This window comes from Neolamprologus brichardi, chromosome 8 (genome assembly GCF_056152115.1).
Source record: "Neolamprologus brichardi isolate AB-2024 chromosome 8, ASM5615211v1, whole genome shotgun sequence".
Taxonomy (NCBI): Eukaryota; Metazoa; Chordata; class Actinopteri; order Cichliformes; family Cichlidae; genus Neolamprologus; species Neolamprologus brichardi.
Window position 1 is genome coordinate 5,244,657 of NC_142111.1, and position 15,460 is coordinate 5,260,116.

Genomic DNA, 15,460 nt, shown 5'->3' on the forward strand with positions numbered 1-15,460 from the left:
CAGTCCCTCCTTTCCTGTGACAAAGTAGTGCAAGAACTGCTCTGCTTCACATCTATTTACTTTCATCTCACTTGTTTGTAACTGCCCATCAGGATGGGCTGGTATGACGTCTTAGGTTGCTTTAGCTGGGTGAAACACTGGTGTGGAGGTTAGAAGTGTTTCCTCATGGCAAGAAGGTCCTGGTTTTGAATCCAGTCTGGAGCCTTTGCATGTTCTCCTCATGTGTCCTCTTACAGTCCAAAGAGGTTAAGTTATTTAGAAATTCTAAATTGACTGAAGGTGTGAATGCCAGGGTGAAGTCTGACCTGATCAGCTTGTACGCCATGTCTCACTTTATGACATCTGGGATAGGGTCAGGCGCCCTGTGACCCAGAATTGAATAAGAAATGGATGAATTTCTTAAACTACGCAGTAATTTTGATGATCACTATGAAGGGCAGCAGTGATTAAACATCTAGTCATCTCAAGTGGTTTCACACATCGCTAATATAGTACAGTAAAAAAAGTATTGCAGATGTAATGCTGGAATTTTTTTTGCTTCCTCAAAGTCTGTATCAACATAGGTCCTAAAAATCCAGGAGTGGTCAGACTGTACTTTGTAACTTTTATTTTATTTATTTAGCCCTCAGTCAAAATGACTGTACTCTACTGTTTTTAGTACATCACTTCAAACACTTGACAGTGTTTTTCACTGCAGTGGGCAGCACTGAGTTATGATGCAGCAAACAACTTAAGAATCTGAATGCCATAGTTTTCAGTTTTCCCGTGAGTGCTTGCTGGGCTGGCCTGCTTTTAAGTTAGAGACTGAAAAACAAACCCTAATTAGGACACAAACATACAAACTCAAACAAATAGAACTCTCATTGCATACTGCACAGACCACTCCACGTGACAGTACCTGTGAGGTCATGTTAAGGTTAAATCATGTTGCTTTGGGAGGTGACTTGTGTGCGTTTCTGTTTTTCCAGGTTTCAGGTGAGCAGTTTTTTGCAGAAGTGGCTAAGGATGTACTGCTTTACGTCTCCAGAGACCTGAGCGACAAGGTGAGTCTGCAGTGTGCACAACTGCTGTGTTGTTTTTGTGGTAATGGGAACTCTTCACCATCATTGTGATGGTTTTGTAAATCAGCAAATAAAGAAACTATTTCACAAGAAATAGTTTATTTTGGCTGCTTCTTTGGCACGAAGGGTCATCACAGCAGGTAACTTTAAAGGTTTAGTTTGGCAGAGCTTTTACACCGGATGTCCTTCCTGATATAACCCCGAAGAGGATTTATGTTTCCAGCTGAGCAAATGTGTAAACCCCTACACTGTGGAGCTAAGGGGGATATTTATGATACTAACCGTGTTTATCTTTCTACAGTCCCAAAAAACATTTTGGGGATTTTAGTCAAAGGAGCTTGCAAAGAAAAGCGTCTGGACTTCTTTAAGTTACTTGAAGACGTTTCACCTCTCATCCGAGAAGCTTCTTCAGTTCTAAGGTCAAATGGTGGAGAGTCCCAGATTTAAACCTAGTGGGAGTATCCCCCCACAGAGGGACAAAAGGACCCCCTGATGATCCTCTAATCGCCTGAGCCAAAGTGTGAAACTGGGTGTGGGTCCCAATCAGCCAGGGTTTCGGGTGAGTTCATTGTGAAACCTGGCCCCACCTTATCATGCGAATTCCTGAGGTCACATGACCCAGGATGTGAGTGGGCGTTAAGGCGTCTGGGAAGGGAACTCAAAACTGGATTATAGATGGCAGACAGTTGGTGTCGTAAACCACCGCCTCTGTTCAAAGATGGTCGCTCACAGTGGACATAGATGGCTTCTTTCACTCCTCTTTCAAACCATCTGTCCTCTCTGTCCAAAATGTGAACATTGGCATCCTCGAAAGAGTGACCTTTGACCTTAAGGTGCAGATGGACAGCTGAGTCTTGTCCTGTGGAGGTGGCTCTTCTGTGTTGTGCCATGCACTTGTGAAGTGGCTGTTTTGGGGATTTTCTTACCTGCATGATTGAGCATGTGTCAAGACATCTTTCACAGACTTGGAGAATCAATGCACAGGCATATTAAAGCCAACACTGTATTAAGTTCCTTTCTATGGATTCTTTTTGTTCATGCATCCTCGAGGTCATGGGGTGGGACCCCGTTGATGAATAGCCTCTTAAACTCTTGCTTCTCGTCTAAGGGTCAAACCTTTTTTTTTCCTTTTGTTAAATGAGGCGACAGAAGTGAATTGGGCACACAATTAAAACCAGACTTGTTGCAATAATAATATTCCCTAAGATTTATTATGCAATTACAGGCTAATGAATTGGTGCTGCAAAGATCATTTTCTACAGACTTCATGCCGCTTTTTTGTAATACAGTGGGTGGGATCTTCCCACAGTGAGGGAGACTCCATGATTGTCCTCAGGCTAAATTACTGGAGTACTTTTTTACCTCAGCTGGTTTCCTGTGAGCTGTGTGGGTCTCAGTGATCTTCAGTCTCTGTATTTCCTTTTTAACTACCTGAAGCTTGATTTATCTTACATCATAGGGGTTGAAATTAATTGAGAGTCATTATGTGTTTTTTACAGTACATCTATTAAAACCTTAAACTTTGTGGTTGGCAAATCTCTGTGTTTCCCAACCATATTAATAGGCCAGTTATGATCTTAAAAAAGTGCAGTAGCAGTGCAGTGTTTAAGTCTTCATTTTAGGAAAAGGATGCTAAACCGTCCTGCTTTTCCTCCAACCAACTGCCACGGTTTTAGGTTTTCATGTGTTTTTACTTCTAGATTTGAGCTTTCCGAATTAATGCGTTTGTGAAATTTCAGTGTAAAATAATTTTTGCATGTTCTCAGATAGTTGTTTTTCATCATCATGTCACAGCAACAGAAAGAGTGTCGTGAATACTGTTGCATGTTTCTCAACTGATCTACAACAGTGCATTTTGTCTCTCATCCTTAAAAAGCACCTCTCCCTCCTCCTGCCCTCTCTGTGTGTTTGTGCGTTCTCTGAAACAGTCCGGGGGCTTCTACAGTGCAGAGGATGCAGACTCTGTCCCGGCTTCGGGGGGACCAGAAAAGCGAGAGGGGGCTTTCTGCGTGTGGACAGCCTCTGAAGTTCGGGAGCTCTTACCAGACGTGGTGGAGGGCACCGCTGGTAATGCTACGCTGGCTGACATCTTTATGCATCACTATGGGGTCAAAGAGCAAGGCAATGTTGCTCCAGAACAGGTACTTTTGTTCTAGTTGTTGGTCTTGCTCAATGAATGAAAGTGAATATGCACAGAATGATAATGGTTCATTATATTTCAGTCACAGAGGACTTTAAGGTGACTTGAAAGTGTCAGTAACCATTAACATGAAAAATGCTGCAGTCAGTGTGGATCAGTATGTGTGAACACCCTCTTATTCCCTGTACTGTGTGTTGCCAGGACCCCCACGGGGAGCTGCAGGGCCAGAATGTGCTGATCGTGCGTTATTCAGTCGAGTTAACAGCTGCTCGCTTTGGCATCACTGTCGAGAAAGTCAATGAGCTCCTGGCCTCCGCCAGAGCCAAAATGGCCGTAGTGAGAAAGAGTCGGCCACGCCCTCATCTGGACACCAAGATGTTGGCCTCCTGGAATGGTAAAGTTTACACTACAGCATTGAAATGGTCACTTCCAATCATTCAAATGGCTCTTAGGCTCAGGATCATTGATGTTTCTGTTTAATAGATGAGTAATCGTAATAAGTGGCAGCAGAAATAGGGCTTGATGATATGAACAAAAACATTTGAGGGTGAATGGTGCATTTATATATATTAAGGCCAATGAGTGTTAAAAATAAATTCAGGGGCCAGTTGAAGGGAAAACTAAGAGGAAAATGTATGTGGAAATTTATGCAAATTTATAGGGAACAAAAGACCACTCAGAACACACGTTCTCTTTAGTCAAGGAACTATATCGCTTTACTTTTCAGGTTTAGGTAGGGGAGAAATTCACATTTTCCATTTTCTGGAATCAATAACTCATGAAGAACGTTTTTAGAACTCCAACAGCACCTTTTTCAATCATTTTATTCAGGCAGTCAACAGACCACAAGTTCTTTTTTATTAAAACGAGGCAGACCTGGAGCAATAATACACATTAATAAGTCATATGTAGCTGACTGTGAGAGGAATGTGCTGCGACCGTCTACAGAGTGCAACACTCAGCTGTGTTAGCTTTGCACTCATACAGTGAAGTGTCACTGAAATCACGTTATCCTTTTTGGGCACACTACAAGTCTTTGTTTGTGAAAACCTGTTCCTGATTTTTTTTTTTATCAATTCAATTATATTTATATAGAATAGAATAGCCCTTTATTGTTAATGTACACATACAACGAAATTGTGGGTGCTCCACACCACCTGTGCTGGAGTAAAATCTAAATTGTACACAGCAAGAATAAATAGCAAACAGGAGAAATATATACAATCAAGAGGGATTTATACAAAACAAGAGAAAGGCACACAATAGAGAACAAAATAATTGCAAAGTGCTTGGATGTAGTGCAAAGAAAAGACTGCATGTGAGAATGGCCCAGGGGAAGAAGCTGTTTGTAAGTCTGGAGGTGTGGGAGGGCAGCGGGGCGGGATATTGGTGGACGGGGTGCAAAGGATCACCTGTGATAGCTCTGGTTTTCCTGAGATGGGAGGAGCTGGTGATGGGCTCAAAGGGTGGCAGAGGGCAGCCAGTGATTTTTTTGAGGCGGTGTTAATTACCCTCTGTACAGCCTTCCTGTTCTCTTTTGTGGCCCCTGGGTACTAAACAGCCAGGCAGCAGGAGAGCATGCTCTCCACTAAGGAGCAGTATATAGCTGTCAACTCAAAGCAGTCCCCTGAAGGATCTTTATATTGTAAAGTAAAGAAGCTATGGCCTCTAAATGGTAAATGGCCTGTATTTATATAGCGCTTTACTAGTCCCTAAGGACCCCAAAGTGCTTTACATATCCAGTCATCCACCCATTCACACACACATTCACACACTGGTGATGGAAAGCTACATTGTAGCCACAGCCACCCTGGGGCGCACTGACAGAGGCGAGGCTGCCGGACACTGGCGCCACCGGGCCCTCTGACCACCACCAGTAGGCAACGGGTGAAGTGTCTTGCCCAAGGACACAACAACCGAGACTGTCCAAGCCGGGGCTCGAACCGGCAACCTTCCGATTACAAGGCGAACTCCCAACTCTTTAGCCGAATAATATAGAGTAAAGCAAGAATCTGACGACCCTCTGCGAACAAGCACTTTGGCGACAGTGGGAATTAAAAACTCAGTTTTAATCAGAAGAAACCTCTGGCAAAACCAGGGTCAGTGAAGGGCGGCCATCTGCTGTGACTGGCTGGGAGTAGGGGAGGAAGATGGGACAAAAGACAGACTGTGAGCCACAGATTAGTAATAACTAATGATTAAATGCAGAGCATTATTGGGTAACTATGAGCTCTGTAAGATAAGATGAGAAATAATTAGAAACTCATTTAGTAACTTCCTGTTCTCATAAATTTGCCTAAATGTGGTCATCTTTTGGACAATAGAAAATTTACTCCCTTCTCAGCCCCCCTCTTTAGTCCTTTAATCTTTTTTTTGTTTTGTTTTTTTACCTTAAATGGACCAAACACTCCTAGTGTTTACCTACCCAATACATATGTCTGCATTTTGTACAAAATCAAATTTGAGATATCAGAAGTAATTTTGCCTGTTTAGCTGGGGATAGATAATTTTATCTGAAGTAAGGCTGGCTGAGGTTGTGATCCACAGTCAGTTTGTTTTCTTCAGTAGATGGCAGTGACAGAAACTCAAACAGACAGCACACAGCACAGAAACTATAGCCATGTACTGCTGAGGACACAGTCAGTGCCAACATGGATTTCAGCCACAAAAAGGAATCAATATCCGTTTAAGTGTACACTATGTTTAGGACATTTCCAGGCTTTTACCTGAAGAGAAGGCGGTGCACTCAGTCAGACTCCATTGACAAAACCAGTAATTTTACCTGCCAAAACAGCAGTAAACACAGTTGTTTGTGTACTCCTACCTTGATTGGTCAGTTAGTGTTGTGTGATTGGTGAGTTAGGGGCCTTTCATCTGAATTTCATCTGTCCCACAGAGTAACTGCCAACCTGCACTTTCTTTCTTAACACAAATCAACAAATGTCATCTGTTGTTACATACAAAGTTTAGCCATTAATTTAATATAAAGCTTCAAACGTAGAGTTACTATTTATTGTTGGACCTGCACTGGGGCGACCGTGGCTCAGGGGGTTGGGAAGCGTATCTGTAACCGGAAGGTCGCCGGTTCGATCCCCGGGCTCTCTGTCCTGGTCGTTGTGTCCTTGGGCAAGACACTTCACCTACCGCCTACTGGTGTTGGCCAGAGGGGCCGATGGTGCGATATGGCAGCCTCGCTTCTGTCAGTCTGCCCCAGGTCGCTTCTGTCAGTCTGTAGCTACAACCGTAGCTTGCCTCCACCAGTGTGTGAATGCGAGAGTGAATGAATAGTGGCATTGTAAAGCGCTTTGGGTGCCTTGAAAAGCGCTATATAAATCCAATCCATTATTGTTGGACCTGCACTGTGTCAGGTCCAACAGCGACCTTTAGGTAACAGTGCTAGAGTGCACCAATGGAAAAGCTGTGACTTTAAACATCAAACTATATCACTATGAAGGACATGCACAAAAAAACCCCCAAACAATGTCAGTGACGTAGTAGTTCAAGCGTTTCACGATCGATCACAGTTCTGAGCTTAGTGCCTCAAAATGACAAAAGTGATGTTGACCTTTGGGCACAGTTTGGGTTAAGACCAATAAGTTGATCACTGTGTGATTAAATTCTGACCATAACACAGGAGAAGTAGCGGGTCTTGTAAATTGTGCACGGCTGTGGCATGAGCTCATCGATGCTTTGGCTGGATTAGCTAAGTATCGATAGACAGCTCAGCCTCTTAATCAGAGGCAGTGATCTGTCTGATCAGTGATTCAGGTTGCAGACATGATCAAAAGTGTAACACAGCGTGTTACACAGTTTTTCTGTGGGATGTTCCACAATGTGACCATTAATTCCACAACGGAAACAGACACCTTACATTATATTAGTTGATAGATTATGAGCACTTCTTCTTTTCTCAACAAGACAGTTTGATTCTGATTATGTCAAATTATCACAAGCAATTTTATCAGACTGTCATATATTTACAGTAAATACCGCTTATATTCATGAGCACGCCGTTTTTCTGCAGTGTCAAAGTGTGCGTAGATTATTACAGACACTTGTCATTTAGGATTAATGTGATGTCTCCTTAGCACTGTTTGTCCCGCACATTGTCTCAGATGCGATTAATTACAAAAGAGCACACATACACAAGTGCACCCACGAATTTGGCTCCCGGGGCTGACGTCTCAAGACAGTGTGTGTTAGTGAGGTAATGAAGCTCGGCGATCCTGAGAACTTTCCAATTAGACGCAAGACTCTCTGTCTCCTCTCTAATGAAGAAACCTTGCCATTAATCACCTGTCCTCTGCTGCAAAACTTTGAAAGCGAGGCTGTGCACTCACTAGGCTTTGATTTACTACATGAAAGACGGGTGGAGGGAAAGCGGGAGGAAGGATGGATGCAGATAGGGACAAGAGGAGGAACAGGGGGACTTCAAAGGAGAGAGGGGGGGATAACTAAATTGGAAGTGTGGCAGGGGCTACATGTTGATACCTAAGCAGTGAGTATGTCATTTTATTACTTGGTGACCTCAATACACTCACCCTCAACGACATCACCGCTACTTTCTCCCTGTTAGGCCTGATGCTGTCGGCCTACGCTCGCGTCGGAGCTGTGCTGGGAGACAAGGACTTGGTGGAGAGAGCAGTGAAGGCTGGGGGTTTCCTAAAGGAGCACCTGTGGGACGCTAAGCAGCAGACCATCCTTCGATCTTGTTACCGTGGAGACCAGATGGAGGTGCAACAGATGTAAGCGAGAGAAAGTTTTGATGGCTCAGTTTTTAAAAGCTTTAATTCAGCGATCATAGTCAGAATGAGAATCTGATGACAGCTGGTTGCTTGATGCTTTTGTCCACATACATATCAGACTAGACCCACACAGGCCTGCAGTTTTTGAATATTTAACTGTGACTGAAAGCTGTCAGAGGATGTTTGTCCTAACCTTGATTTGGATTTTTCAGAGTCTCAGAATTTTATTCCTGATTTGATGCATCTGTAGTACAAAATTCTCTCAGAGACACTGCATGTGTGCTTTTTTCCTGAAGTTTAGTGAGCCTCACGGGTAGGGCATAGTCATTGCAGGTGAGGCGGGAAGGTTATGAAGTGAAACCAAAATGAAATGAATATGATTTATGGAAAGTAAAGGTTTGCTGAACCACTGCATTGAACAAGTTGTGCTAAATTGAGTCCTCCTCGGCCGAGAGAGTTGTTGAATGTTTTAGTTCTTATGAGAAAGCAGAAGACCACAAAGGAAATACTTCTGTATTTGTCTGAGTTTCCTTCGCTTTCTTGAAGTGTTTGCTAGATTTATGAGGTCTGAGTTTCCTTCGCTTTCTTGAAGTGTTTGCTAGATTTATGAGGTCTGATCCAGTATTTGGGCCCACAAAAATGGAAAGCCTTAGCTGATTTTGGGTTTGGTTGATTTCTCCTTTAAGATATTCCCGTTGTTGTGCTTCTAGACTGTTTTGAGCATTTTGCTATTTTTTAGGTTTTAGTGGACACTTGTGCTTTCATCTACTGGATCTTCTCCAGCGGTGATCCTTCAACTTGATTTTAATTTTTGAGTGGCAGACAGAGTTGTCAAGGTGGCCGAGTTGTAATCAACGCATTGCCAGAAAAACTTTGAGTTGGCTGGAACACATCAGAGTTCTGGTTGTTTCTGCTGGAAGTTCTCTCAGGGGCCTTGAGACGTCACATCATAACGTCTGGTTTCTAATCTCACTCTGTGGTCTAGAATCTCAGTCTTGCTACCTTCAGGCTGATCACTGTGTGGTCTTTGAAGACTGTCCTGTTAGAACTGGAGACCCAGACCTAATTTAAGGGATGATCCTCCACACCAGGATTTTTCCAGATGTTGATGATTGAGATGATATGAGGTTATAATCTTGAGCTTCTCAATGCCAAATGACAGAAAGCTTTGTCCCTTTTTTACTGTGTGACATTGTTAAATAGGATGTGGAAAATGGTTTTTTTTTTCACTTTGTAGTAGAGGAGCGGTACGCAGTAGTTCTGTACTGAGATGGCTTTTTATATGCAAACAGGAAACGGTTATATCTGGATAAATCAGGTTACTCTGAGAAATCAGAGAACATGTTCACATGCATTCTAGTAACCTGGTTATAGCAAAGCCACATTTACATGCTGCAGGTCAGTAATTAGTTTTTCTCTTTTAGTTTCTATCATTTTGTCTATCTGAGACAAGACTGGCCCTGTGTTAACTGGGTTAAAGACGCCTGTTGAATGACTCGTGGTGAGTTTTTTTTCAGCCTACATAGCAACAGTACAAAATCTGTTTTGTCTTAGAATGACTGTTTTCTTTTACAGGGTGCTGTGTTTGATTTTTAACCTTTTACAGTTAAGCCTAACATGAAGTGGAAGATGGCATAGAGTTAAGCTAATACTGTTAAGCTTGAGCTCTGGTTTTTGTGTTGAAATGGCCAAGACGACCAAATACAAACAGAATTTCTCATCAGTGTGACAAACACAGCGGAACGAACAGTCTCTTGTTGATTCTACACCATCACTCCAGGTGTCCCCGTTCTGTTGGCTAGCCCTATGTCCTAGTTACTATGAATGAGCGAGTATGCAGTATAGCCGAATCAGCAGAAAAATATGCCAGGAATCCCACAGCACAGCATGAAATGCATGCAATTTTAAACACACATATAAACAGATAGACACCACGAGCCTCTGTCTTCCACAGCCTGTGTCTCATTCATAATGTTCCAATTCAAGATGGGGTCGGCACTGATAGTGCTTACCAAAGCCCTTTTCTCAGGGCTGGTTTACTTTCTGTACATTGGTAAATCACTCTGTCACACCAGGCCAGGCACATATGGGCCGTGCGCTAATTTAGCAGGAGGAATAGTAGGTGCTCGGGCTAACTGGGTTAATAGGCTGTGGTAATGTTGAGGAGCTGATCATGAAGAGTATCACCAAGGTCTTTAGGAACCAAAGGAAGGCATGACAATGGCTCCAGTATAGCCATGGCAAGTGGGTCACTGGTGATGTTGACTCATTACTCAGGCTGCTGCTGTAGCCTCTTCAGCACTACACTTAGCAGAGATAACTTCTCAATTAGTTGTTTTTTTAAGATTTCTTTTTTGGCATTGTAGAATGTATTAGACTGCAGTCTACTCTGTACTATCCAAAGTAGGCAGAAAGGGTGGTGCCAGATGAAATTGTGTGGGGAGAAATGGAGCCCAGACCCTTGTTGGGGCATATGTATTGCCTGGTCAACCAGCTGACCTATAGTGGAGCCCCCTAATTTATTTTATTTTGTTTTAGTTTAATGTTAGCCTTGCATCAGGCTGACGACCTGTCCAGGGTGTACTCTGCCTGTCGCACTATGGTAGCTGGGATAGGCTCCAAGCCCCACCCCTCCACTGCCCACCGATTTGATTTGATTTTTAATGATGTTAGTTTTAAGGATGGTTTGTTTTCATTCAATGACTGTTGCAGTTTAAATTAAATACTATTTTCTTGTGCTAAAATGAATCTGGCTTTTTTAAGCCTGTGATTACTGTGTGGGTCTGTTTGCTTGTTTTTCCAAAGATCACAATAATATGTAGTAATGCAAATTCTTTTTGCGCCAATAATCAAACGTGATTTTGACTGCACTCTAATAGTGTCATAAGCAGTTATTCTTTTTCCACCTCACTGCTGTTCAGTTACAGTTTTATACACAATCCCACACACGCTGATGGGCTGGCGCATAAAGAGCAATTAGATGAGGGAATTCAAATTAATTTCAAGGGTCTGCAGAGTATCATAGGCTTCTGTTAGGGTTAGCTACATTGTTTTATTAATGACTCAGAAAGGGGAATCTCCTTCGGTGTGTTTTATTTTTGTCTCTCCTTTGTTCACAATTGTGTTTTTTCATATGTAATTGACTCCTCAAGCAGCACGTTCTGTGACCCACATCACCCCAGTAAGTTCCTCCATCTAAGCTTTATTTAGTGGGAAGTGAGTGCCTGTGTATCTGGGAACCATGATGAAGCCATCATTCTAAAAGTGGTGCTATGTGCTATGATACGTTAGACTGACAAGGTGTTTTATCTTTGCTCTCAGGGAAATGACTCATTTAACACGGGCTGTTGAAGGTGTGAATGAAAAGGCTGTCGAGTATTTCTGAAAGGCTTTTTACATTTTTGTGTTTGTGTGTTAGTGAGGTCGTCTTTAGCGCTCGTCTCTGGCTGTCATCCCTGTGGCTGGAGTCACCTCAGCCAGATGACATGTCGCTGTGTGATTGAAAAGGCTGTTGTCCTCTTTTGTTTTGTTTTTTAAACTAAGAAAACAAAAATGATTCAGAAGCTGGCTTAGTAATGTCTGTGTGTGAGGTTGAGGTTGTGTTCTATTGAAATACAATATTTGATGTATCTGGTGTTAAATGTAATATAAAATGTTTTGTTTTTTTTAAGTTTTCCATTTAAAGACTTTACACCAGCAGACACTCTGCGCCAATACTGCAGTCGTTTTCTAAATCACTGCATAGTGTGGGTGTTTCTAAAGACCCAGACTTCATGAGGCTCATGCAACAAAGATCTTAGGGAAAATAAACTTCTCATTATTATATATATATATATCTGTTTTATAAGCCCAGTACTGTGCAAAAGTATTAAGCCAGTGTAAAATTTCTTTATATTTTGTAAGGAAAGTGGGAAATGAATGCAGCGATTTACTGAAACATGCAAACATAAATGGAAGTACAGAATATGAGGCAAAAAACGAGTTTTCACAGTTCTGTCAAGCAATAACTGGAATGACCAGATTTCTTCTTCAGCACAGCTTGAATTCTTATGGTGAAGATTTCTTATAATTTCTTTATCAATCTCAAGGAATATTTGTCCGGGCATCTTAAAGGACTTGTAACAGGGTTCGTACGGGTGCTTGAAATACTTGAAAATGCTTGAATTTTAATGTTGTCTTTTCAAGGTTTGAAAAGTGCTTGAATTTCAGACATTGTGCTTAAAAGTGGTTGAAAGTGTAATTGTATTTCATTCACCATAAATAACTATCTGATTGAATAGTTTTCTTATCAGATAGAGAAATAAAATGAGTCGCAAAATGTAAAAGAAAGATTTCCCCGCCTGGGCTGCCTTGCGTCTGTTTCAACGTGTGACCCCGCCCCTCCCTCGGACAGTCGGGGATGAGTGCGCTAACATACCTGTAGGTTGCTGTTGTAATGAGTGTTTGATGGAAAACGACAATGGCGGAGTTTGCGCTCTCCAGTCGCATGATAGGTGAGTGCTAGTAAATAATTTTCCAGTACGTGTACCCCATATGGAAAAGATATATAGATACAAACTTTATAAGATTTATGTCTTGTGTGAAACTTGTATGAAAAGCATACAAGAGTGAAAACAGATATAAGATCCCTTAAAAATTATATAAATGAAACTTGTATGTTTTGGATACTTACTAAAACAATATATGAAAGTAATGAGAAAGTGGCCACTTTCATGAGTAAATCATATAAGCCTTATATGATTCACTATATGAAGTAGGCCACATCTTATTCAAGTCTTTTATAAGTTTTTACTATTTCTTTTCCATATGGGACGTTACACGTGCTATTTTTTAAACTTATGATTATCATTTTGCTATCAAACTCGCTGGAGAAATGATTGAAATGCACTGAGTGTGATGCAGTATGGCAGCGCAATTATGGAATATGCTGTGAACTTGGCTAACATTCCTTAGCAGTGATATGAGTTAATTTACTCAAGTGAAAGCTTTAAACATTAGCCCGATACATAACTAGCCAACTTGAGGCTTTCTGATTAACCCTCTGGAGTCTCCATTTCAACTTGGGTCGAACGTGCGGACTTCAAACTATATACCAGTTTTTAAATTGTGTTGATAGGCCAGGTAAAACCGATGTTTTTTGTTTTTATTCTGAATAAAACAGTGGCGTTTACCCCGGGAAGAAACGGTAAAAACTGTGTTTTCTAAGGAGAGCGCTAGCAAACACGCTTTGCTTGAATGAAAAAAGAAAAAACACTCCATCCCTATTGGTGGAAAAAATGTACCATGTCGTCCAATCAAAAAAAGATATGGCAACATGTGGCATTTAGTTGTTTGGGAAGAGGGGGAAGTTTTAGGAGTGACTGGCAAGAGTGAGCGAGTTTTGATACGTGAGAGATTTGTGACGTTTACCGTGTTTGGAGTCTCAAGTTAGTGTGTTGTCTTGTGTAGTTAGTGTGTAGTGTAGTCGTTGTTTTGTTTTGTGTGTCAGTTCTACTAGTGAACATCACAGTTGCTGCAAAAAAGCCACCAAAGGCAGGTTGCAGTGTAAACGCTGAGTGACACACCTGCTGTCAGACCTGCAGGTTTATCCCTGTGCTGTTCTCATCTGTGTTATAGTGAACACAAACTATTTTTTGGAGTTGCATAAATAATTTGTGTGCCTTCTTATTTGATGCAGAACACCTGATTGTTCTGTAAATAGTTTTAAATGGTTATATAAAAAACGTCTGAGCCTTGGCTGCATTTTTAGGTCAATAGTACCATATAACTTTGTTGTTTGCAAAACTTGTGCATATTTTGTAAAAAATGTACAATTTCTATTTGCATTTCAAGTTATGAAAATGATTCGTTAAACATGCTTGTGGTTTTTAAGTCAAAAATATCACTTTCTACTCATATTTAAAATTTTGAATTTAGATAAATTGTGCTGATACAGTTTGTCAAAATGAGAAAATGTGAAAGCTTGAAAAGGGACCTTGAAAATGCTTAAAAAGTGCTTGAATTTGACCCTGAAAAAGGCGTATGAACCTTGTTGTAATCATCACGTTTTCTAAGCTCTGCTGTTTTTTGCCATCATCAGCTGCTGTTAGCCGACGTTAGTGAAACTTGAAGTGGAGGTAACATTGTTGGACTCCTACCCTTGGCAAATAAACTCTCATACAATCTGAGAACATGAAATTGTTTATCAGGAGGAGAGTCCTTCTTAATGTTAATATAATGTAAGCTTATACCCAGCTGTTGTAAAACAGAGGTGTGATCCTTCATTTCTTACAACTTCTCTTTTTTGATGGATTTTATGGGAACGCATCAATTTGCTGGAAGGAATTATTTATGTTTCAAACTCAAAAAACAACGGCCTCCTTGTTGACAAAAAAAGAAATCACATTCCTTTAATTATATAGAAAATATAAGAAAAATCATTTATTTGCTATGTGTAAACATAGATCAGGGTAATTAGGAAATCTTGTGCAGAGCTTAGAGTCAGTTAAATAACTTTTAAATAACTTTTTTTAAAATTTCAAGTATAGAATAGTAGTTTCTGTATTAAACTATATCGCACGTAATCAAGATATTTATTTTACATAATAATCCATCCATCTTCTTCCGCTTTATCCGGGGCCGGGTTGCGAGGGCAGCAGCCGAATCAGAGAAGCCCAGACCTCCCTCTCCCCAGCCACCTCCAGCTTATCCGAGGTAACACCAAGGCGTTCCCAGGCCAGCCGAGAGATATAATCTCTCCAGCGTGTCCTGGGTCTGCCCCGGGCCTCCTCCCGGTGGGACATGCCTGGAAAACCTCACCCAGGAAGCGCTCAGGAGGCATCTTTGTCAGATGCCCGAACCACCTCAGCTGGCTCCTTTCGATGTGGAGCAGCAGCGGCTCTACTCTGAGCCCCTCCCGGATGGCTGAACTTCTCACCCTATCTCTAAGGGAGAGACCAGCCACCCTTCGAAGGAAGCTCATTTCCGCCGCTTGTATCCGGTATTCGGTCACTACCCACAGCTCATGGCCATAGGTGAGGGTAGGGACGTAGATCGACCGGCTGCTTCACTGCGGCCGCAGCACCAATCCATCTGTCGATCTCCGGCTCCCTTCTCCCATCACTTGCGAACAAGACCCAGAGATACTTGAACTCCTCCACTTGGGGCAGGAACTCATCCCCGACCCGGAGTGGGCACTCTACCCTTTTCCGGCTGAGAACCATGGCCTCAGATTTTACATAATAATCTATATGATAATTGTCAGGTTACAGGGACTGAAACGAGTGAATAAAGTGGCCAAAGCCACTTCAGAAAGCCTCAGTACTTTTGCTTAAGGCCAATTTAAAAATAACAAGAAATTCTGGCTCCATGGAAACAAAAGAAAAGAGGGGGTGGGTCAGGACCTTTGCACAGTCCTATACTGAGTTGAGTTGGCTGGAACAAGTGCTTTTGCTCTGTGTATGAGTCGGCTCATGAATCAACCTTTTTTCTGGGGAAAAAAAGCTGCTCTCTGACTCCTCACCTCTTCATGACCT

General features: G+C 41.9%; 1 protein-coding gene across 1 annotated transcript in view; it reads left to right on the forward strand.

Annotated features, from left to right (window-relative positions):
• spata20 (spermatogenesis associated 20) overlaps positions 1-15,460 on the forward strand; it is a 57,836-nt gene that overhangs the window by 4,472 nt on the left and 37,904 nt on the right. Inside the window, exons 9-12 of the mRNA XM_006796999.2 lie at positions 969-1,043; positions 2,990-3,202; positions 3,403-3,595; positions 7,778-7,946. Coding sequence (XP_006797062.1) covers positions 969-1,043; positions 2,990-3,202; positions 3,403-3,595; positions 7,778-7,946 — 650 coding nt within the window. The remainder of the gene's footprint in view (positions 1-968; positions 1,044-2,989; positions 3,203-3,402; positions 3,596-7,777; positions 7,947-15,460) is intronic.